The sequence below is a fragment of the Panthera leo genome, chromosome E1 (assembly GCF_018350215.1).
Source record: "Panthera leo isolate Ple1 chromosome E1, P.leo_Ple1_pat1.1, whole genome shotgun sequence".
Taxonomy (NCBI): domain Eukaryota; kingdom Metazoa; phylum Chordata; class Mammalia; order Carnivora; family Felidae; genus Panthera; species Panthera leo.
In genome coordinates this window covers 42,452,034-42,475,429 of record NC_056692.1, presented here as the reverse complement: position 1 = coordinate 42,475,429, position 23,396 = coordinate 42,452,034, and the positions used below count along the sequence as shown (strand labels likewise).

The 23,396-nt window shown below is 42.4% G+C and overlaps 1 protein-coding gene across 7 annotated transcripts in view; it reads left to right on the top strand.

Annotated features, from left to right (window-relative positions):
* The window catches only part of GJC1 (gap junction protein gamma 1), a 35,477-nt gene extending 21,679 nt beyond the window's left edge, over nt 1-13,798 (top strand). For 5 of the 7 annotated variants that reach the window (XM_042915503.1, XM_042915501.1, XM_042915507.1 and 2 more), the window contains exons 2-3: nt 11,149-11,224; nt 12,179-13,798. In XM_042915503.1, coding sequence (XP_042771437.1) covers nt 12,199-13,389 — 1,191 coding nt within the window. In that variant the 5' untranslated portion in view covers nt 11,149-11,224; nt 12,179-12,198 and the 3' untranslated portion in view covers nt 13,390-13,798. Of the gene's footprint in view, nt 1-4,781; nt 4,801-5,455; nt 6,110-11,148; nt 11,225-12,178 lie in introns of those variants that run through there. The other 2 variants (XM_042915508.1, XM_042915502.1) reach the window with 2 other exon arrangements.
* The last annotated feature ends 9,598 nt before the right edge of the window (nt 13,799-23,396 follow it).

Genomic DNA, 23,396 nt, shown 5'->3' with positions numbered 1-23,396 from the left:
TGAAAATAGCCAGTGCAAGTGCAGAAGTCTTGGGACAAAAGCATGGCATATTTGTCTTGTCTTTTCTTTTTCTTTTTTTGATGTTTACTTATTTTGAGAGAAGGAGAAAGAGAATCCCAAGCAGGCTCCACCCTGTCAGAGCAGAACCAGTTGCCAGCTCGAACCCATGAGTCCTAAGATCGTGATGACCTGAGCCAAAATCAAGAGTCAGACGTTTAACCGACTGAGCCACCTTTTTAAAAATTGTTTATATATTTTGTTTATTTATTTCTGCACTGTCGGTGCAGAGCCCGACTTGGGACTTATCTTACAAACTGTGGGATCATGAACTGAGCCAAGATCAATAGTCTGATGCTTAACTGACTGACCCACCTAGGTGCCCCCACTCTTTCTTTTTCTTTTTTTAAGAATATATATTATTTTTAGAGAGGGGGGACAGGCAGAGAGAGAGAAAGCATGGCATATTTGGTGCAGTCTGAGGAACAGTGAGGATACAGGTATTTCTGAGTCAGAATGAGCAAGAGGGAGGATGGAAGGAGATGAGACCAGGAAGTGAACTATGGTCGTATGGGCATGTTGGTAAAGATTTTTTATTTTATTCCAATAGAGTTTTGAGCAGGAGAGGGACATGATCTGCCTTACTTTTTAAGAGCTTTACTGGGGTTACTTTTTGGAGAATAGATTTGAGAGGGATAAGAGCATAAACTAGGAAACCAGTTAGAAGATTTTGCTTTTACAGTAGTCCTGGTTAGAAATGAAGGTGGCTTGGGGTGCCTGGGTGGCTCAGTTGGTTGAACGTCCGACTTCGGCTCAGGTCATGATCTCACAGTCTGTGAGTTCGAGCCCCGCGTCGGGCTCTGTGCTGATAGCTCAGAGCCTGAAGCCTGCTCTGGATTCTGTGTCACCCTCTCTCTCTGCTCCTCCCCTGCTCACGCTCTGTCTCTCTCTGTCTCAAAAATAAATAAAAACATAAAAAAAAAAAGAAATGAAGGTGGCTTGAATCAGAGTGGTAGTAGTGGAGGTGGTAAGGAGTGGTTGGAAGGATTTGCCAGTGGTTTGGCTAGGAGTGAGGCTGACTTGAAGGTTTTTGACCAGAGGAACCACATGAATAGTGGAGCCATTTACTTAGATTTGGAAAACTGAAAATGGAGTAGGTCTTTAGAGGATGGGAGGATTGTGGTATGATAAATGTGGGGCCTATTAAGACATCCAGGAGATGTAGAGTAGCAGTTGAATTTCAGGCCTAAAGTTCAGGGAAATGTTGAAGCAAATGGGACATCATTTACAAGTTGAATTCTGGCTGGAGGAACCTGCAAAGAACACTGAAAAAGATAGGGTAACAAGATAGGATAAAAATCAGGACATGTATTTAGAAGTTTAGAAAAGGAGAAGTGACACTGAAATAGGAACTGAAAAATAAGAGCCAGAAGAGTATGGTATCAGGGAAGCCAAGTGGAAAAAAAAAAAGTATTTTGGAGAGGAAGGAGTAATCAGGTATATCAAATACAGCTTAGGAGTGCCTGGGTGGCTCAGACGGTTAAGCATCTGACTCTTGATTTCGGCTCAGGTCATGATCTCACGGTTCTTGAGTTTGAGCCTTGAATCAGGCTCTCTGCTGTCAGCACAGAGCCCGCTTTGGATCCTCTGTCTCCCTCCCTCTGTGTCCCTCCCCCGGTTGCTCACATGCTCTCTCTCTAAAATATTTTTAGAAATTTAATTTTTTTTAATCTTTATTTATTTTTGAGAGAGAGAGCGTGAGCAGGGGAGGAATAGAGAAGGAGACACAGAATCGGAAGCAGGCTCCAGGCTCCGAGCTGTCAGCACAGAGCGCGACGCGGGGCTCGAACCCACGAGCTGTGCGATCGTGACCTGAGCTGAAGTCGGACGCTTAACGGACTGAGCCACACAGGCGCCCCTATTCTTAGAAATTTAACAGAAACAAATTAAACATTTTAAAAATATATATAGCTTAAAAGGTTGAATAAGAATTGACCATTGAATTTGGCACTGTAGAAGTTATCATTGGCAAGTAGTTTTGGTAGCTTGGTGGTATCTAGGCTTATTGATATGTGTACTGTTCCATCACATAGATGTTACCATAGTTTATTCACCACTCATCATCAGTTATTAGCCATTTAGGTAGTTTTCAATTCTTAAGGTATTTTACATATGCAGATTCAGATGGGCATGCTGTATTTGAGAGCATTGTGAAGTAATTTATAAATCAATGCCTTATTGGATATTGGAGTTAAGAAAATACTGCATAGCAAAAATAAAAGACTTTGGAGTTAAACTAGCCTGTTTGAACCAACCTGTGCCAATAGCTGACTTTGTCTACATTACTCAATTTTCATGAACCTGATTCTTATCTAAAAGATAAGATTTTATGAGGATTAAAATAAATGAGCACTTTGTATGCTTCCTAGCACATGTGTGTTCAGTAATCCTAAATTGTGTCTTGTTCTTTTTTTTTTAAGTTTATTTATTTTAATGTTTATTTTTGAGAGAGAGAAAGCGTGGTTGTATTTTATGCAAGCGAGGGAGGGGCAGAGAGAGAGAGGGAGACAGGATCTGAAGCAGGCTCAGTGCGCTGAGAGCAGAGAGCCATATTCTGGGCTCTAACTCACAAACCGTGAGTTCATGACCTGAGCTGAAGTCGAACGTTTAACCGACTGAGCCACATGAGTGCCCCAAGTTTGTTTATTTTTGAGAGGGCATGAGTGGGTGAGGGGCAGAGAGAGAATCCCATGCAGGGTCTGAGCTGTCAGTGCAGCACCTGACACGGGGCTTGATCTCACAAACCATGAGATCATGACCTGAGCTGAAATCAAGAGTCAGGCGCTTAACCCACTGAACCACCGAGGCACCTCTTGTTGTTTGTTTTATAGGGAAAATAAAACTTTCTGAATAAAACTTTCTGAAAAAAAGTGTTAGTAATTGGTCTTGGAAATGTAAGGAGGTGTATTTTGAGGGTGGAGGAGAAGAGGAAAACAGTTCTTTTGGGTCATTCGTATGGAGATTTTTCCATGATAAGAGAGAGAATAGGGGAAGATAGTCAATTTGAGTGATTATCCAATTTAATTCTATTGTGATCAGAGCACATACTTTGTATGATTTGAATAATTTCAAATGTGGGGCGCCTGGGTGGCACAGTCGGTTAAGCGTCCGACTTCAGCCAGGTCACGATCTCGCGGTCCGTGAGTTCGAGCCCCGCGTCAGGCTCTGGGCTGATGGCTCGGAGCCTGGAGCCTGTTTCCGATTCTGTGTCTCCCTCTCTCTCTGCCCCTCCCCCGTTCATGCTCTGTCTCTCTCTGTCCCAAAAATAAATTAAAAAAAAAAAAAAAACGTTGAATAATTTCAAATGTATTGCAACTTTGATAATGGCCTAGGATACGGTCTATCTCAGTACGAGTTCTCTGTGTCCTTGAAAAAATTGAGTTATTTTGCTGTTGGGTGGAGCGTACTCTAAATGTCAGTGGTTTTGTGGTTTAGTGGTTGATAGTAAGTAGTATTTGTTTTTTATATGCTTACTGTTTATTCTGTGAGTTATTGAGTGAGCGGTGTTGAAATCTCCAACTATTAATTGTGGATTTGTCAATTGTTCTTAGTTCTATCAGTTTTTGCTTCCTCTCTTGAGGCTCTGTTAATATGTGTATAAACATGTGAATTTTTATGTTGTATTGATGAATTGACCCCTTTATCATTGTAAAAGGACCTTTATTTAAGGCTATTCATTGCTCTGAAATAAATTTTTTCTGGTAATATATAGTTACTTCTCCTTCTTAATTAAATTTTTAAATAAAGTTTATTTATTTATATAAAGAATAGGTGGGGGAGGGGTAGAGAGAGAGAATCCCAAGCAGGCTCCACACTGCTAGCACAGAGCCCAATGTGGGGCTCAATTTCTTGAACCGTGAGATCATGACCTGAGCCACCCAGGGGCCCCTCCTCTTTTTTTTAAAAAAAACATGTTCATTTATTTTGAGAGAGAAAGTGAGCAAGCAGGGGAAGGGCAGAGAGACAGAGAGAGAGAATCCTAAGAAGGCTTTGCCTGTCAGCACAGAGCGCGACGTGGGGCTCAATCCCACAAATCTTGAGATCATGACCTGAGCTGAAATTAAAAGACACTCAGGCATGTCATTTACTCCTTCCTTTTCTTTCTTTCTTTTTCTCTTTCTTTCCTCCTTTCTTTTTCTCCTTCCTTCCTTCCTTCCTTCCTTCCTTCCTTCCTTCCTTCCTATTTATTTTTGAGAGAGACAAAGAATGTGAGTGGGTTAGGAGCAGAGAGAAAGGGAGACACAGAATCTGAAGCAGGCTCCAGGCTCTGAGCTGTCAGCACAGAGCCCGACACGGGGCTTGAACTCACGAGCTGTGAGATCATGACCTGAGCTGAAGTCAAATGCTCAACGGACTGAGCCACCCAGGTGCCCCTCCTCCTTTCTTTTGATTACTGTTAACATGTTACATCTTTCTCCATAGTTTTGCATTTAATCTCTTTGTGGCTTTATACCTAAAGTGGATTTCTGTGTAGGCAGCATATAGTTAGATCTTGTTTATTTAGTCTGACAATTTCTGCCATTTATTTATTTATTTATTTATTTTAATGTTTATTCATTTTTGAGAGAGAAAGAGAAACAGAGCATGAGTGCGGGAAGGCCAGAGAGAGAGGGAGACACAGAATTTGAAGGAGGCTCCAGGCTCTGAGCTGTCAGCACAGAGCCCAATGCAAGGCTCGAACTCATGAACTGCGAGATCATGACCTGAACCAAAGTCAGGCACTTAACCAACTGAGCCATCCAGGTGCCCCAATTTCTGCCTTTTAATTGAATATTTAGCCTGTTTACATTTAATGTGATTGTTGATGTCATAGGGTTTAAATCCACCATCCTCCTGTTTATTCTCTTTGTCTCATTTATTTTTATGATTGCATAGTATGTCCTTCATTGGTTTATTAGCTGTAACATTGTTTTGTTATTTTAATAGTTGATTTTGGGTTTACTACAGCCATCTTTAAGTTATTACAGTCTACTTTCAATATTATAATCACTTCTTGTATTATATGATAACCTTACAACAGTATATTTCCATTTCCTTTCTCTCTGCTTTTTGTGATATTGTTTTTTACTTCTATTGTTTTACTACTTTTACTTCTATGTAAAAGAAGTGTGATAATAAATATAAATTCCAGGGGCTCCTGGCTGGTGCAGTTGATGGAGTATGGGACTTTTGATCTCGGGGTTGTGAGTTCAAGCCCCACATTGGGTGTGGAGATGACTTAAAAATAATTTTTTTTAAGAAAGAAAGATCACTCCTACAATAATTAGTTGTTGCCATTTTTACTTTAAACAGCCAGTTATCTTTAAAAAATTTTTTTTTGTTTTTAATACAGCACATGTAAGCAAGGGAGGGGGCAGAGAGAGAGAGAGAGAATAAGAATCTCAAGCGGGCTCCAGGCTCTATCCCACAACCCTGAGATCATGACCTGAGCCGAAATCAAGAGCTGGATGTTCTTGTCGGGAGACAACTAGGGAGAAAGCAAATGGTTTTCTGAAAGGTGTTGAACAGAGATTAAAAACAAAAACTTTGAAGTGAAAATTACTAATTTCTAGTCCAGTGTTTTACCTGACACCTCACTCCATACAACAGCCCATTTTCTGCTTAAACTGTCCTGTGAACCAAGCAACATTCATTGCCTCATGAGGCTGCTTATTCTTTTTATGGACAGGCTGATGCAGTGGGAATTTGTTTTCTAGGAGAAAAAAGTGGAGAGATTGTAATAAGTATAAAGCAGGTGCCATAGGAATGCATTTATTCATGTTTGTCAAACATTTATTTAACACTTAAAATGTGCCAGTTATTGCTAGAAGCTAGGGAAGCAGAGGTGAAAGACACAACATCTAGGGGCTCCCAGTCTGATGCAGTGACAAACCCAAAAGTTGCAGCAGCGTTGGGAGTGATGGTGCTTGCCTTGAGGTCTGGCACAGCTCTTAGCTCCGCGTATGTCCGCCATTTGACTGTCTCCCCTTGTACAGGACACTGGCACATCAGACCCGGTGTCTACTGAATGGAGTTTATACCAACTTCTCTTGTCCCTATTCTCAATGCCCGAGTAAGTAATTAAACTTATAAACTTATTAAATAAGTAATTAAACCATTTCTGTTGGAGATACCACTTTTCTAGTTTTATTCTTCCTTCCCAACTGCCAAGAAACCTGAGTTCTTTTTGTTTGACTTTGAGTTCATTCTGCACATAAGATCTTAAACTCTGAAATTTCCCCTTTTGATCTTTGTGAATTTTTTTATTAAAAAAGTTTTTTTAATGTTTATTTTTGAGAGAAAGAGCACGAGCAGGGGAGGGGCAGAGAGAGCAAGAGAGAGAGAAAGAGAGAAAGAGAATCTGAAGCAGGCTCCAGGCTCTGAGCTGTCAGCAGAGAGCCCAACACAGAGCTCGAACTCAAAAACCGTGAGATCATGACCTGAGCCAAAGTCGGACACGACACTTAACTGACTGAGCCACCCAGGTGCCCCGATCTTTGTGAATTTATTCGGATCCCATGGATTGAGCCACCCCGGCGCCCCAACCACTTTAATAACTGTATGATCTTAGGCAGTTTTGTAACCTTTCTAGATCTCATTTCTTCATCTTGAGAAGAGATCTAATCATGTGATCTACCTCCTGGGATAATCCAAATAATATGCTTTGTATTTAATCTTCAAAAATCCTATGAGTTCTGTTCTACAGAAAAATGTGGTAAACTTTGGATCCTGTTAGGGTATAACTGTAGAAAACTTTAAATACAAAGAATTTGGGAGGGAATTATGTAATTTATTACCATGTTTATGCCAACTAATTTTTAAAATTCTGTTTTCTAGTACAAGACAAGGTAGATTTGTAACCTTAGTTATTTGGAAAACGGGCTAAAAATAACACATTTGGTTTGTGTCCAATAAATGTTATATAAGCAAACATTTTTTTTCAGTGTGTGTTATTTTGTTTGTGTGAATCCTTTTGAATTATGGGCTACCATGAATTGTAGTATTCTTTACTTAACAAGTCATCCTAGAAGGAATAGTTTTTCCACCTTTGAATTTATTCAAGAAATTGACTGATGTGACTATATAGAAACAAAATTTGAGGGACACCTAGGTGGCTCAGTCAGTTAAGCTTCAGACTCTTGATCTTGGCTCAGGTCATGATCTCAACAATTTGTGAGATAGAGCCCCACATCAGGCTCCGTGCTAACAGCCAAGAGCCTGCTTGGAATTCTCTCCCCACCTCCCTCTCTGCCTCTTCCCTGCTCGCATTCTCCTTCTCTCTCAAAATAAATGAACGTTTAAAAAAAATAAAAATTAAAGGAAGACAATAAAGTGAAGTGTTATGTTAAATGCCAAATGATTAATGTCTATACTATATTAAAATATATTCTGCATGGGGTGCCTTGGTGGCTCAGTTAAGCATTTGACTTCAGCTCAGGTCATGATCTCACGGCTCCTGAGTTCAAGCCCTGCGTTGGGCTGTGTGCTGACAGCTTGGAGCCTGGAAGCCTGCTTTGGATTCTGTGTCTCCCTCTCTCTTTCTCTGTCAAAAATAAACATTAAAAAAATTTTTTTAATAAAAAAAGAATATATTCTACAAATACATGGGCAAAAGGCTAGAAATAGTCCATGAAGTGGGGAAGGATATGGGGGAAGTATGTCTTGGTATATTAAAAACATAAATTGGGGGTGCCTGGGTGGCTCAGTTGGTTAAGCATCCGACTTCAGCTCAGGTCACGATCTCACAGTCCGTGAGTTCGAGCCCCGCGTCGGGCTCTGGGCTGATGGTTCAGAGCCTGGAGCCTGCTTCAGATTCTGTGCCTCCCTCTCTCTCTGACCCTCCCCCGTTCATGCTCTGTCTCTCTCTGTCTCAAAAATAAATAAACATTAAAAAAAAATAAAAAAACATAAATTGAGGGGAGCTTGGCTGGTAGACTGTGCGACTCTTGATCTTGGGGTTGTAAGTTTGAGCCTCATGTTGGGAAAGAGATTACTTAAAAAATCTTTAAGAAAAACGCACAGTGGCACCTGGCAGGTTCAGTCGCTTAAGCGTCTGACTTTGGCTCAGGTCAGGTCATGATCTCACGGTTCGTGGGTTTGAGCCCTGCCTGGGGTTCTCTGTCTCCCTCTCTCTCTGCCCCTCCCCTGTTCATGATCTCTCTGTCTCTCAAAAATGCATATTTAAAAAAAAAATTTTTTTTTCAAGTTGGATGACAGTGCAAAGCAAGAGCCATGCAGATTTACATTTCCTGTGACCTAATAATACTGCTTCCTAGAATTTGTCTATAGATAAATTCAACCAAAGCATGAAGAATATATTTTTTCAGGAGGATAATAAGTACATATGTACATGTAAATCAATTGGGCTTTCTTAGAAAAAACATTTAACAGCTTGCCATCCCCCTCCTCTTGTGCTCCCATGTGCTCCACTCGTGCTCCACTCATCCTGTGCTCCCATGGCACTTGCTTTAAAAGATGAAGTATGGAAATGATTTTTATGTTTCCATGAGAGCCATTCACAGAGTAATTGCACACACTCACTCTCCATTCTGTATTCATGTCTGTTTGCTGAAAAAGGGAAGTCAGAGAAGATTATGTCCTGAATTTTAGGTTTCTGATAGCAGAGCAAAAAATGGTTCAGAAGAAAGGGAACTGTAGTGGAACATTTTTAAAGAAAGAAAATTTCCCATTACCCATTTTATGAGATGCTGGAGTTAAGTTACTAAACACATCACATATACTGAAGGTATGGGTACAGGGTACTGTGGCATTTGTGATTGCCCTTGGGAAGCCAGGTTCTTAGGGTTCAACATTTTCTAAGTCTAGACTATATCTTAACCAGTGTACAGTGCCTACTTCTATATGTGTATAAATTGCTGCTTTATAAGCTGTGAAGGACATAGGACTAATTCCTCCTCCCCCCAGAAAAGGTAGATTATTATATGAGATGCTGAACCGTTGAGAACTCTTTCATCACATTAATTGCTAAAAAGATACTTGTCTTTGGTATGGAGAGAGGTGTAGGGGAGGAGTTTTCTAACAGTTACACTGTGATTTTGACTAATTGGAGTAAATCAAACTTCAGGCTTTAGGGAAAATGCTTTAAATGTGGTGTTTGGAAAAATCTGAGTCTGAACTTGGGGGTGTGAATCATTACAGGAGTTGTGTTAGAAACTTGACTATGTCACCATTTAAAGATTGCATATTACTCTTGTGGTTTTATAACTTGTGTATTCAGTGAGAGTAGTGGTAAAATGCTTGGGTGGTCAGATTCTGCATGTAATCTTGATACTTCCATGTTCTGTAGGTGCCTGTACTATCTGTCTTTTTTTTTTTTTAAGTTTATTTATTTTGATAGTGCAGAAAAGGGGCGGAATGAGAGGGAGAGAGAGAATCCCAAGCAGGCTCTGCACTGTTAGCACAGAGACCTACTTGGGACTCAGACCCACAAACCATGAGATCATGACCTGAGCTGAAACCAAGAGTCAGACACTCAACCGACTGAGCCACCCAGGCACCCCTTTTCTTAGTTTTTCATTGACGTTTTGGAAAATTTTCCAGGTTTTTTCCCAATATCTTACCCCCATCACCACCAGTTTTTCTTATTAAATTACTACGAACACATAACACTTAGAGATTGTTTTAAATTTATTAAATTAAATGATAGCAAATGAACAAAGTTGGCACTTTATGGATGACTCCTGGCCATGACTATTCAAAGTTGGCAGAACTTGATAAGAAGTAATAATGTGGGGGCTCCTGAGTGGTTCAGTTGGTTAATAAGCGTCTGAGTTCGGCTCAGGTCATGATCTCATGGTTCGTGAATTGCAGCCACACATCAGGCATTACGCTGGCAGTGCAGAGCCTGCTTGGGATTCTCTTTCTGCCTGTCTCTGCTCCTTCCCCACTTGTGCTTTCTCTCTCTCTCCCAAATAAACTTTAACACACACACACACACACACACACACACACACACACACACACACACACAAATTTGTCCTGGTTTTATTTTGAGAGACAGAGTATGTATGAGAGGGGGAGGCACAGAGAGAGGGAGAGACAGAATCCTAAGCAGGCTGCACACTTTCAGCACAGAGAGCCCCAGTGGGGCTTCAACTCACGAACTGTGAGATCGTGACCTGAGCCGAAGTCACACACTTAACCGACTGAGCCACTCAGGCGCTCCCCGCAAGATTTTATTTTAAAGTAATCTCTACACCCAGTGTAGGGCTTGAACCCAAAACCCCGAGATCAAGAGTCACATGCTCCACTGAGTCAGCCAGGCACCCCGGTGTTATTATTTTTTTAAAATCACAGTACAGATGCAGGTGTTTTCTTTCCGTGAGCAGTTTCTTTGTGTGAAGCTGTAAATCACCTCCAGTGTATTCAAGTGTCCCAGTGACTGAGAGCCAGCTGTTGGGTGTTTTAACTAAACAGCTTGCTCATTGTTGGCCATTCAAATCCCAGTGAGAGGTATTAGCTGCTCCAGGGAATAGAACGGGAATAGAGCATCCAGGGTGAAGATTTTCGCAAGGCCTTTAGTGACCCAGCTTAAATTTGTTGAGATTTTTCTGCTTTGGCTTTTTCCTATAGGTGCCAGAGTTGATCTGCTTCAGATTTTCATGAATGACTCATCTTCCTGTCGTGTTTTCTTTTCTTTCTTTAAAAAAAAATGTTTTTAGTGTTAGTTTATTATTGAGAGAGAGAAAGAGCATGAGCATGGGAGGGGCAGAGAGAGGGGGAGACACAGAATCTGAAGCAGGCTCCAGGCTCTGTGCACAAAGCCTGATGTGGGGCTCAAACTCACAAACCACGAGATCATGACCTGAGCCGAAGTCGGACGCTTAACCAACTGAGCCACCCAGGCACTCTATCCTGTCGTATTTTCTTAGACTACAATAACTTAATCTTTGGGTCACTTTAAACATAGTTTCTCCTATCACATGTATTGGGAGGAATATACGGAGGTATTCAAACTCAAGCATGTTTCTTCCTCATGCTGATGAATTCCTCTGCTCCATAGAAAACTTGTTTCTTCCTGAAAATGGCATTTTAATGATTATTTTCTGTAGGAGGAAGCTTGTGACCTTCACTTGTCTTTTTTCCTTCCAGAGGGAATCTGGAAAAGTTATAAGCAAAACATCATTTCTCTAAGAAAATTCTGGATAACAGAAGTTCTGAGTAACAGGTAAAGTATATTTAAACTTCTTGGATGCTGATGGTCACCTATAATCTACAAAAGTAAACTGGGAGTGGGAAGAAGAGAAGAAGGAGAGAGAAGTGTGCTTTGTGTCAGCGGTTGCGTTAGGAATTGTATATACATCATCTCATTTAGATGATTGTTACCCAGATGCTGGGCGTATAGATCTAAGAATCTCAGAATAAAACTGCCCTTCAAAATGCTGTTTTGAATGGATTTGCCTATGGATTGGATTTAATGTCCTCACACCACAGTTTGCAAACGTAAATCTACCATAAACCAAATACAGCAGTACACAGAATCCTGGAATCTGCTATCCTGTGCAGTCTAGCCAGTTCCTAGTCTTCCTAGTTCCTTTCTGTCTTTTGTTTTAGTTCTTGATCATTGCCAGTTATTGCAGCTGTATCATCTCCTTAATTCTTTTTAATACTTTGTCACCAGGTCCAAAATTTAAATTTCCTAATAAGGTACCTCTTCACAATGGGGTCCAACCCAAGTGTCCCCATTATGTTCTCGGTGAGAGTCTTACCATGACTGGAAAGAATAGCTACACCTCTCACTATTTCCTTATTTATATCTCACAGAGAAGTTTATGAAATAATAGTATGCATAAAGAATCTAGTATGCTGGGTCTGAGAAACACATCTCAGATGTTAGCTACAATTTTACCTTTGGAACTAGGGAAGACATGAAAGCTAACCAGACTTCTAGGATTCTGTAGGTCCAAAGATGTGCTCATAGACTGAGGTGAATTGTCCTTCCTGGGGGTAGTAGAGAGTGAGATGCTCTTTATTCTAATTAGCACTCTGGCATGAGCCTTGAAGTTAGATTTCAAGTATTCAAAAAAGTAGTTCCTAGAGATACCATCAAAAAATTAAGTTGTTCAGATTTTTGTATTTGTTGATTTTCCTTTGACATTTTTCATTTTTCCATTTTTATCAGGGCAAACCAATTCCATCACCATGAGTTGGAGCTTCCTGACTCGCCTGCTAGAGGAGATCCACAACCATTCCACATTCGTGGGGAAGATCTGGCTCACTGTACTGATTGTCTTCCGGATTGTCCTTACAGCTGTAGGAGGAGAATCCATCTATTATGATGAGCAAAGCAAATTTGTGTGCAACACGGAGCAGCCAGGCTGTGAGAATGTCTGCTATGACGCCTTTGCACCCCTCTCCCATGTGCGCTTCTGGGTATTCCAGATCATTTTGGTGGCAACCCCCTCGGTGATGTACCTGGGCTACGCCATTCATAAGATTGCCAAGATGGAGCATGGCGAAGCAGACAAGAAAACAGCTCGGAGCAAACCCTATGCAATGCGTTGGAAACAGCACCGGGCTCTGGAAGAAACAGAAGAGGACCATGAGGAGGATCCCATGATGTATCCGGAAATGGAATTGGAAAGTGAAAAAGAAAATAAAGAGCAGAACCAACCTAAACCCAAGCACGATGGCCGCCGGCGGATTCGGGAGGACGGGCTTATGAAAATCTACGTGCTGCAGTTGCTGGCAAGGACCGTGTTTGAGGTGGGTTTTCTGATAGGGCAGTATTTTCTGTATGGCTTTCAAGTCCACCCATTTTATGTGTGCAGCAGACTTCCTTGCCCTCATAAGATAGACTGCTTTATTTCGAGACCCACTGAAAAGACCATCTTCCTTCTGATAATGTATGGTGTTACAGGCCTTTGCCTATTGCTTAACATTTGGGAGATGCTTCATTTAGGGTTCGGGACAATTCGAGACTCACTAAACAGTAAAAGGAGGGAACTGGAAGATCCGGGTGCTTATAATTATCCCTTCACTTGGAATACACCATCTGCTCCCCCTGGCTATAACATTGCCGTCAAACCAGATCAAATCCAGTACACCGAACTGTCCAACGCTAAGATTGCCTACAAGCAAAACAAGGCCAACATCGCCCAGGAACAACAGTACGGCAGCCATGAGGAGAACCTCCCAGCTGACCTGGAGACTCTGCAGCGGGAGATCAAAATGGCTCAGGAGCGCTTGGATCTAGCAATCCAGGCCTACAGTCACCAAAACAACCCTCATGGTCCCCGGGAAAAAAAAGCCAAAGTGGGGTCCAAAGCTGGGTCCAACAAGAGCAGTGCTAGTAGCAAATCAGGGGATGGAAAGACCTCCGTCTGGATTTAATCTTGGCTGGGATTAAAACTTGTGCTCTTCCATAGTCCGTGGTAAGCAGCGGCTCACTGAATAATGGCCTCCGTGGAGTAAACATTTGGCTCTGGTTATCTTCAGGGATGCTGTTGGCTCATGATCCACGCTCAGGGGACTCTGAAAGCGGGGCTGGGACAAGGGGGAGAAAAGGGGAAACACCGTGTTCGTGGGCACATATTTCAGCAATAATACTGTTACAGAACTTTACATTTGTGTCTTCCAGATCTGGAAAAAAACAGATATATTTAAATCATTCTTGTTGAAAAGTTTTTGTATGTACAGTATTATGGTACATTTTTTTAGTATGAGTACTTTTTTTTGTATTTGTATATTGGACCGCTGTAGTTACACTTTTATATTAAAGGAAAAAAAATCCTTAAGGTAATGCCTATTAGGCCAGTGTTCTTACTTTGTTCAGCAAATTCCACCCTGGGTTTAAAGTTTTAATAGATGCTACACCTAATAAAAGTGCCTCTCGTGTTGCAGGGAAGATTTCGGATATGTCAGGAGCCGGAGGAGGAAGCATCAATTTTCAATCTTGGAAAGAAAGTCCACAGTAGAAGGAGGCTGAGATCTTTTCTCCTTTACTTAAGAAATCTTTGAATCTCATTCACCTACCCACACCTATATCCAATCTTTGAAAACCTGTTTGTATTTTCAAAGGATATAAATGATTAACTGCAGGATTCGTTTAATTATCAAGCATTGCCAGCATATGCCTCGAAGGTGTGTACATAATTTAAGTTCTCCCAAAAGGCTGATACACAAAAGTGTCCTCAGTCTGGTAGCAGCGTGGAGACCCTGACCAGAGGTGTTCCTAAGATTCCTCTATTGCAAAGCCATGCCTGGAAAATGAGCCCTACTACAATGTTTAGTTGTGGACCTATTTGATTTGCCTTAAATCTCTATCCAGAAACCTGCCTTTCTGGTTTCTTAAGAAACCAATGGTGGATATTTTCTTTGGATGTTAACATTAGAAATAAAAAAAATTCTCAGCTAAAAATACTCAGAGCCATTTGTATTGCCTGTGGCAGAAGGCCTAAATCCAAATTCCTTATTTTTTTGTAATTTGCTGCGTAACTTTTATAATTTCTGTACTTCTGCCAATGTAGATTTCTTTCTGTATAGAAGACCAGTCAGAATGGGGATTCTATCTGTAGATAGACCTAAAGAGAATTTCAGAATTTATTCCTTCAAGGCATATCTATTTGTTAATGACAAGCATTGATGTTCACATAACACTTACAATTTGCAGTATTTTATTGATGTTTTCAGTCCTGTATTCTGTGGGAGAGCTTTGCTCTCCCAGCCCATTCACATCGTTTGTCTTACAGTTTATGAGCTTGTAAGCAAGAGCTTGGTAAGGATGTAAAGGAAGGGACCTTTGTTTCCCATGGAGCTTTTCGGTTTGAGTGTCTCACTGTTTTCTAATAGAAAGCAAGCCACCTCTGACTTTGAAATTGCAAAAGTATTCTTTTTTAGGTCTTAATTTTAAAATGTCCATTCTTTATTATTTAGGAGAATCCTGGAACAGCACCCTTTGGGCATTTCTTTTTCATTTCTTTCTTTGTTCTACTCAGAAAATTTCAGCTTCTAGCCATCCATTAATTTTTTTTGCCCTTTTTTTTTTTTCTTAATCTATAAATTTTAGCCTAGAGAAGCTCCTTATAATCTCTAAACACCTTAATCAGAAAGTAAACTCAGGAGAGACTGAAGGGGAATTTCAGAAAACAATAGACCTGACATGTCCTGGATCATTAGCAGACTCGTGCAGTTTCCTTCATACCAAGTGTTTTATAAAGAAATTCAAGTGCTTAGAAAACAAGCAAGCTTTTAAACACCTAAGCTTATTTAAGATGAAGATCTCTCAGTCCCCTCTGGTGTCACTAGAGATTCAAGGAAATTTCTTAACCAAAGGACAGAAGATACATACACACTCAATGCACATCTACACAGAGCCTGAAGGAGACAGTGGCTTCACCAGAGGAAAGGCTGGGGGCTCGAGAGTGACAGAGAGGACAGGAGTCAAGCAGAAATGCCAGGCAAAGACGTGTGATGCCAGAAGCGTCTACTTAGTTCCTACAAACAGTGCCCTCGGTGTTTCCTCTTGGCTTGTTCCGATGAAAATGTTATTTTGTGTCTGGATAATTCTTCCAATATCTTAAAGTATATAGAAAAATATTCTAAGTCACTTCACATGTGCGAGTCTACTCTCTCACCAAAGTTTTAGCTATGACATAGAGTTCCCAACTCTCACTGCTTTCTTGGTACATTTCTTCAGCCTTTGAACCATGGGAGTTTGCCAAAGCCATTTCCCCATAATGGCATGTCATGGACCTCCATTAGGAAAATGGCCCTATCAGTGTCTAGCTTAACCCATGAATTGGGATCGAATCTATAAACATATCATTCTGGTTATTCTGGAACTTACAGGTATTAGTATAAAAAGCCTGTCCGCAGGTTGTTTTTTTTTCCCCTATCAAAATTGTATTCCTTGGAATTGCCATAAAGTCATGTCTGTCCTATGACATTTGCTTCTCTAAATAGTTGAGTGCTTAGTCCTTCCATCTACTAGAACCAGGATATGGTCAATATGCTTATATTTCTTAATATACTATTGGATCTATTCCGATGTGTTTTTTGCTCATTTGTGTTAAAATGTATTACCAGGAGAGATTTATAAAACAGGCTTTTTTCTTAATTCAAATTTGAAGGGAGAATTAGATAACATTTTCTCCTAAAGAAGTCTTAATGTTCACTTTGTGGCTTCATCTTTGCCTTATGACTTAGTTTTTCCTGTTTCTATATTTGCTCATTGAAAGCCACAAATATGTTATCTCATTTGAAGCCCGTTTTTCTGGGGATTTTCCTTGACTAATCTGCAAAAAACTACTTTTGATAAAAATGAACTTTGTGATCTAAAATGGTTTTCACAGCCCTGACAACTCCCACATATCTGTCTTTTACAAGGACACCTATGTCTTTAAGGAGAAAAAAAAGTCCTCATTCGGTACCGTAACTCTGTCATTTCTTAATGGTGTAAAATTAAGCAGTTCACCTGACTTTTCCAAGTTTCAGGAGCTACTTCTTGGAAGTGTTATGAAGTAGTTAGAGCCTATGGTAAAAGGTATTCAAAGACCAACTATTTATTGGTCATGTGTCTGAACTTGGGTCTTCAAGACAAAAATAGTTGACAAAACTACACAATGGCAGTAGTAAACCATCCTCCAGTGCTCTTGATCACAGGAGTCTGTGATGGCTTAAAACACTTGGCTTTAAGCAGTTTATACCAAGAATGGACTTAAATGTCATTCCCGTTAGTCATACTGATGCTTTACCCTTTCAGCTTATAAATGTCCATGCTTTATTCCTTCTGTCTCATTTAGGAGACCGTATACCTCTAACATCTACAGTTTGTGATAAATTTTTGGCCAGCTAGCTTGCAGTAAAGGCAAGTATGTTATACTTGAACCTACTTTAAGAAATGCCTTTTTATAAAGGAAGGGTCTTTCTTGACTGAAAGGGACCTGGAAGTCAAAGATACACAGTTGTGTGTCACTTTGATCGGAAGATTCCAGGTATTAGGTTAATTGTATCTGTATAAAATCATGTAATCTCATGAAGAGCCTTACCACCTGAAAATAAGAAAGCCCCAGCGCCTCTACAGTGTAGAGTTTGGAAATAAAAGTTACATTCTGGCCACACATCATGGAGAGATTAAAAGATTTTATTTGTTGCCCCTAATGCAGTTGTGTTGTTTTTAATAATAACGTTAAGTGAGTTTGGTTCATGCACATTCCACCTTAATAGTCATACTTTTTAGAAAGAGGCAATCCAGGGGTGCCTGGGTGCCTCAGTCAGTTGAGTCTCCGACTTCGGCTCAAGTCATGATCTCACAGTCTCTGAGTTCGAGCCCCAGGTCAGGCTCTGTGCTGACAGCTCAGAGTCTGGAGCCTGTTTCTAATTTTGCATCTCCCTCTCTGCCCCTCCCCTGCTCATACTCTGTCTCTCTCTCTCTCTCTCAATAATAAAAAAAAATTTTTTTAAAGAGACAATCCATAGTATTCTAAAATCCAGGAGTCCAAACAAAAGAAAGTCTTACTCCCATGCAAAGTCCCTACAGAAATAAAAGGAGTAAGTGTTTTACATTTCAAGGTTGGCTTGTTGAACCAGCAAAGACATTGGCTATTTGCTTCCAAGATTGGAAATTTTTCTTTGTTGTACTTTCCAATTGTGTTTTCTCTAATAAAGCTCTTACAGAAGTCTCTACCTCAGGCACTAAGTATTAGATACAGTTAGCATATTGATACTGAAAAACTTAGCTAGGACTTCTAGCTTTTTAAGGTAATTGAAATATAATTTTCAACTGTTAACCAGCAATCTAATGTCATGTGTGGTTTGGATGTTGTATGAACAGCTAAGGAATTACCATTCTAGTGCCAAAGATCACTCATTGCTAATTTTGTTCTGTACAGTTAATGTAAAACTTTTATGGTGGGGACAGACTTCTGTGCTCGGGGCCTTGTCTCTAGGAAGATTTGTCAGTTCCAAATGTTTTGTGAGTTCCAAATACAGTTTAGAAGATTCATTTGTGGTCTGTGCGTCTTTTCCCAAACTTGAGAATTCAGCTGCCAGTAAATGTCTTATTGAGGATTTTACCCCATTCTTTGTGTAAAATAGTACCTGATGGCTTACTGGTTTGTACAGAAAACCTGATATGAAAATCTCTCCTAGTACATTCACCTGTAAACTGATCTCAGTGGGAATGGATGAGCAGAAAAACTTCCAAGCAGGTGACTTGAGCTCAAAACATGCCCTTGTTCATAGCTGAGTTACACAACTCTTGATTACTGTGGCTACGCGGATTGGCATATTACTGGCATCCTAAATCTGGGAAGGGGATGTGGCCTTGTGTAGGAGGAGTGGGGGGGTCTGGAGTCTAAGCACAGAAACTGGGAACACAGCCTGTCTCGCTCCCTGTAGTTCTCAGGGCCTTTTCTCCAAAAGGGGGGCCTTCTGAGAGGGATGTTCCCTGCAGACCCACACTGGTCTTGGTATGGCTAACGTGCCTTTTGGGAAGGAAGTGTGGGAGGGGGTTAGGAGAGGGTAGCATTTATTGCGAAAGTGCCCTGTGTTCACCCCACCCTGGGCCCGGACACAGAAGGCTGGCTGGTAGGTCACGCAAAGAGCGCACCCTCAGCAGCAGAGTGTAAACTGGTCAGCCAGCCATATTTGGTAATAAACTTGTGAGCCGTTCCAAGCTGTTGGAGCAGTGAAGGCACCCTGTTAGTTTTGAAAGTGGATTCTTTGGCAGATTGGCCATCAGAACAGAGACTAATACCTGGAAAAGGTGTCCTCCCTCCTCAAAGTTAAAAATCTTTGCTGTGTGGAGTTTAAAACTATTTCTAAGACTTCTGTGAATCTTAAAGTACAATATTTTTTGGGTTTCTCTCCTTTAGTTACCCCAGATTGGAAGCCTATCACCCACGGGCGTGAAGACTTTCAGAGGTTGAGGCAGAGTGGAGAACAGATCCGGGCCTGCACCCTTGACTCCTTTCCCGGAGGAGTGGGCGGCAGCTGCTGGTGGGGCAGGCAGCGTTGCGGATCTTTGCCGGGTGGACCTTGCTGTACTTGCCGTGTTTTTTCCAGATGTGACCACTGAGCTGCCTGTGTAAGAAGAGACAGGGATGCCTGTTAAAATGTTGGTTCCTTGGACCCTTCTCAGGTCTCCACATTCAGAACTAAGTTCCCTAGGTGATTCTTAAGAAATCTTTTATTAAGGTATAATTTACAAGTAAAATTCACCCTTTTTGTTTAGTAGTTACCAATGCATACAGTTGAGTAGCCGCCCCCAGAAGACACAGAACACTTGCTTCACCCAACAATTTTCCACATGTAATATCACATATTAAGTTTTGAGAACCACTTAGCTTAGGGAAAAGAAAAACTTGAGGAGGCGCCTGGGTAGCTTAGTCGGTTAAGTGTCCGACTTCAGCTCAGATCATGGTCTCGTGGTTCGTGGGTTCGAGCCCCCTGTCTGGTTCTGTGCCGACAGTTTGGAGCCTGCTTCTGATTCTGTGTCTCCCAGTCTCTGCCCCTCCCCCGCTCGCACTCAGTCTCTAAATAAATAAATAAGCAAAGAAACGTTTAAAAAAGAATGGGCCAGGAGAAAAAGGGGAAGAGGGATTATTTTGAATGATCTGTTTCACAGAGGTTTAGACCCTGGCATAGCACATGAGTATCTTCTCTGACAGCCCAGAATGACTGATGGCAGCCTGAGGGGAGGGCTGTAGAGGGATGGGCAGAATAATCCAGAAGTGATGTGCAGGGGGTGGGTGCTGGGAAGCATGCGGTCCTTGACTAACTGTGTGTACGGGAGTTTTCAAACCATGATCCAGTATGGATTCAGGACTTCCTTTCCAGGACTGACCAGTCCCGTGTAAAGAGAAGTATCTCACCTTCTATGTCAGTGAGTTGGTGTCGTTACTGAGAAACTTCTCCGCCCTACATCCAATGACATCTTTGAGGAAATCAGAAAGAGGAAGTGACTCAGAAGTGGAAAGTAAGAAAAAGAGAAGATGACATGGTGACAAGCATTCGCCAGCCACTGGTTTTCTGCTGCCCTCTCAATCCTGAGGAGGTAGCACAGCATTTCCTTGCCCTGCCCTTGACACGCCAAGCCTGTTTTCAACTAGACTCAGGGATTGTGAAAGAAAACCTAAGGAAGCCCCCTGCTAGAGCCTCGAGGAAAATCTGACCGGATTCCCTCTTTACCCTCGGCCGAACCTTCCACAAGTATCCTTGTCTGCTCTGCTCTCCGGGGCCATCACAGAGGGCATGGCTGGCTGACAGCCTCAAACCCCAGGCAAGGCAGAACCGAGCAACTGTTCATAACCGATTTCCGCGCACAGCCAGTGACCTGAATGGGACCTGACCATGGGGAAAAATGATACAGAACTAGATCGCTTTTTTTTCCCCTCAATTTTATTTTTAGTTTGTGTAGCCCTGTGAAAGTGAAATTTTATCTTTGCACTGGGAACATTAAAAAGCACTGACAGGGAGCCCCTTTGGCCTGGCCCATTTTTCTGAAAGCACGTTGCAGCTGTGGCTTGTGCCCAGCAGGCAGACTGATGTTCGATCCTGTACCCAGGTGCTGTTGACAGCGTTGACAGGACGCGGCCTCTGCAGAATGGTCTGCGCGACGATTTGGGCTCCTCGAGGTGCTTTTAAAGGCAAAATCCTGGAAATAGGGTGGAACGCAAATGGTCAGCGGATTGTTTACTTCACGTTCCAACGGGAAAATGATCGTGGACAGAGGTCTGTGGCACACTCGGCCCCCCTGTCTCGATTATAGACCAGCTTGTGATTATGCTGTTTGATTCCAGTGGCCTGCTTTTGGAGGCTTGTTGGCCGAGAAGAGAGCATGTGGGGTGGGGACCTCTTTTTCTTTTATGTATCTCTTAAGCGGTGAGTGGCCATTCAAGCCAGCTCTGGAGATAGCTGGGAGGAGGAAGGGCCCAGCTTCCAGCATGGGGCATAGGGGGGGTGTTGTGTGGTCAGGAGGAATGTGAAACGCCAGAGCACAGCTAAGAACCGTCGGAGAAGGCTGTGAATAGATCAGCATAAGTTGGCCTGGAATAGATGCCCATTCCCTTTGATTTAGGATTGCCAGATAAAATACAGGATGCCTGGTTAAATTTGAAGTTCAGATCAACAGTGAATCATTTTTTTATGTATTATATCTTATATATGGGAAATCCTGATATATTAAAAATTATTGGGGGGCACCTGGGTGGCTCAGTCGGTTGAGCATCTGACTTCAGCTCAGGTTCGTGGGTTCGAACCACACATCAGGCTCTGCGATGACAGCTTGAAGCCTGGAGCTTGCTTCAGGCTCTGTCTCTCTCTCTCTCTGCCCCTCCCCCTGCTTGTGCTCTCGCTCTCTCTCTCTCAAAAATAAATAAACATTAAAAAAATCATTTGTTGCTTATCCCAAATTCAAATTTAACTGAGCATCCTGTATTTTTATTTGCTAAAACTAGTAACCCTACCTTGATTGGACTCAGATGTAGATTCTGAGGCCTTGTAACAGAGAGAAGATAGAAAAGGCTTTAGTCAACTATTAGAAAAACTATGAGCATAAACTATGTGCTGAGTCTGAGCCACTTCGTGCAGAAAGATAAGAAATCATGCTCCCGGTACGGAATGCGTTTTGGTCTTCCCTGTTTATAGCCACTCTCCTCTAATGCGAACCATTTTTTGGTTCTATAATTTTATCCGTAGCAATTTAAATAGCCATGTCAACCCAAACTCAGGCCAGCAGCCAGCCTGCTTTTTTAAAAACTCATTCATCTATCAACCCCACTGCTGGGTCTATCCAAAAGAGTTGAAAGGAGAACCTCAAGGAGATGTTTACACACCCACGTTCATTTCATCATTGTTCACAATATCCAGGAGATGAAAACAGCTCACATGTCTATCGGCAGGTAAATGGATAAAGAAAATACGGTATGGGAGTGCCTGGGTGGCTCAGTCGGTTGGGCGTCTGACTTCGGCTCAGGTCATGATCTCACGGTTTGTGGGTTCGGGCCCCTCATCGGGCTCTCTGCTGACAGCTTGGAGCCTGGAGCCTGCTTTGGATTCTGTGTCTCCCTCTCTCTCTGCCCCTCCCCCTCCCCTACTCACACTGTCTCTGTCTCTCTCAAAAATAAACCTTAATTTTTTTTTAATTAATAAATAAAAATAAACTACAAATACCATGAGGCACCTGAGTGGCTCACTCAGTTAAACATCCAACTTTGGCTCAGGTCACAGTCTCATGGTTCGTAAATTTGAACACATCAGGCTCCTCTCTGGGGGGGAGCCTGTTGAGATTCTCTCTCTTCCTCTCTCTCTGTCCCCCCAACTCACGCCTTCTTTCCCAAAAATAAATAGGCTTTAAAAAAAATAAATAAACACAAATACCATTGCCTGCTGGGTTTTTTTCTTCCTTTGCTTTGTTCGTTATTCTAGTTTAATGACATTTTTTTCTGGTTATAAAGGTCATTACATGCCTTTTATGAAAGACTTGGAAAATTCAGAAACAAAGAGAAAACAAAAGACATCAATGATTGCCCCATCCCTAAAAAGTCATTCTTAACATTGTCTCTTGTTAAAAGCACACATGCATTTATTCACCTTCAAATACATAAAAGTGTGTGGGGCATAAAAATAGCCCACAACCTCCCTACTCAGATAATCCTTGCTGACACTTAAAGGTGATATACATGCACATCTTTAAAAATTAAAATTACCACCCCTAGTGCCTCGGGCATGGAGTGGCCTTCCGCAGTCTCCCCTGTCCCCGGGGGGCCTAGCGTCCCCGTCCCCACCACCCGGAATCACGTGCTGTGACCCGTGAGTGGTCCCCGCCAAGCTTTCCACCAGCCCACAAGTGACAGCATGGCAGCCACGCTCCAGCTGCTCGCTCATGCTCACCCGCGACTATCACTGGCACCCCCGGGATTCCGCCTCCAGTAACAGCTCCTGAACAAGGGCAGAGCGTCCCTGGGAAGCCATCACTGGTGGGCAAGCTTCTCTTTTCGGGAAGTCCACCCTCCTGTCCGTGGCCACCGTGTTGGAGTCCCCAGAACGGCGGGCCCACCTTCCCGGGGGCCAGTGTGGGAGATGGGGCCGGGGTGGGGGGCAGCCTCTCCAGCTGCACGATCGCCTGTGACTTGGCTGTGGAAGGCCATGAGGAAGCAGCCCGGTGGCCAGCCTGGCCAAGCCAACAGCAGGCCCCAGACCTGCGTGGCCACCGCCAGCCAGCAAGCGAACTCGGGAGGTTGGGAGGGGAGGCTGGAAGGGGGAGCCACCACTCAGCGTCAATCACGGGACAACCGTCGTCGGTTACAGACCCAAGATTAGAACCCTCCACAGAGAGAACCACCAGGCACAGACCCCACCAGGGGAAGGTGTGCCCTGCGGCCCCTACAGGAAACCCA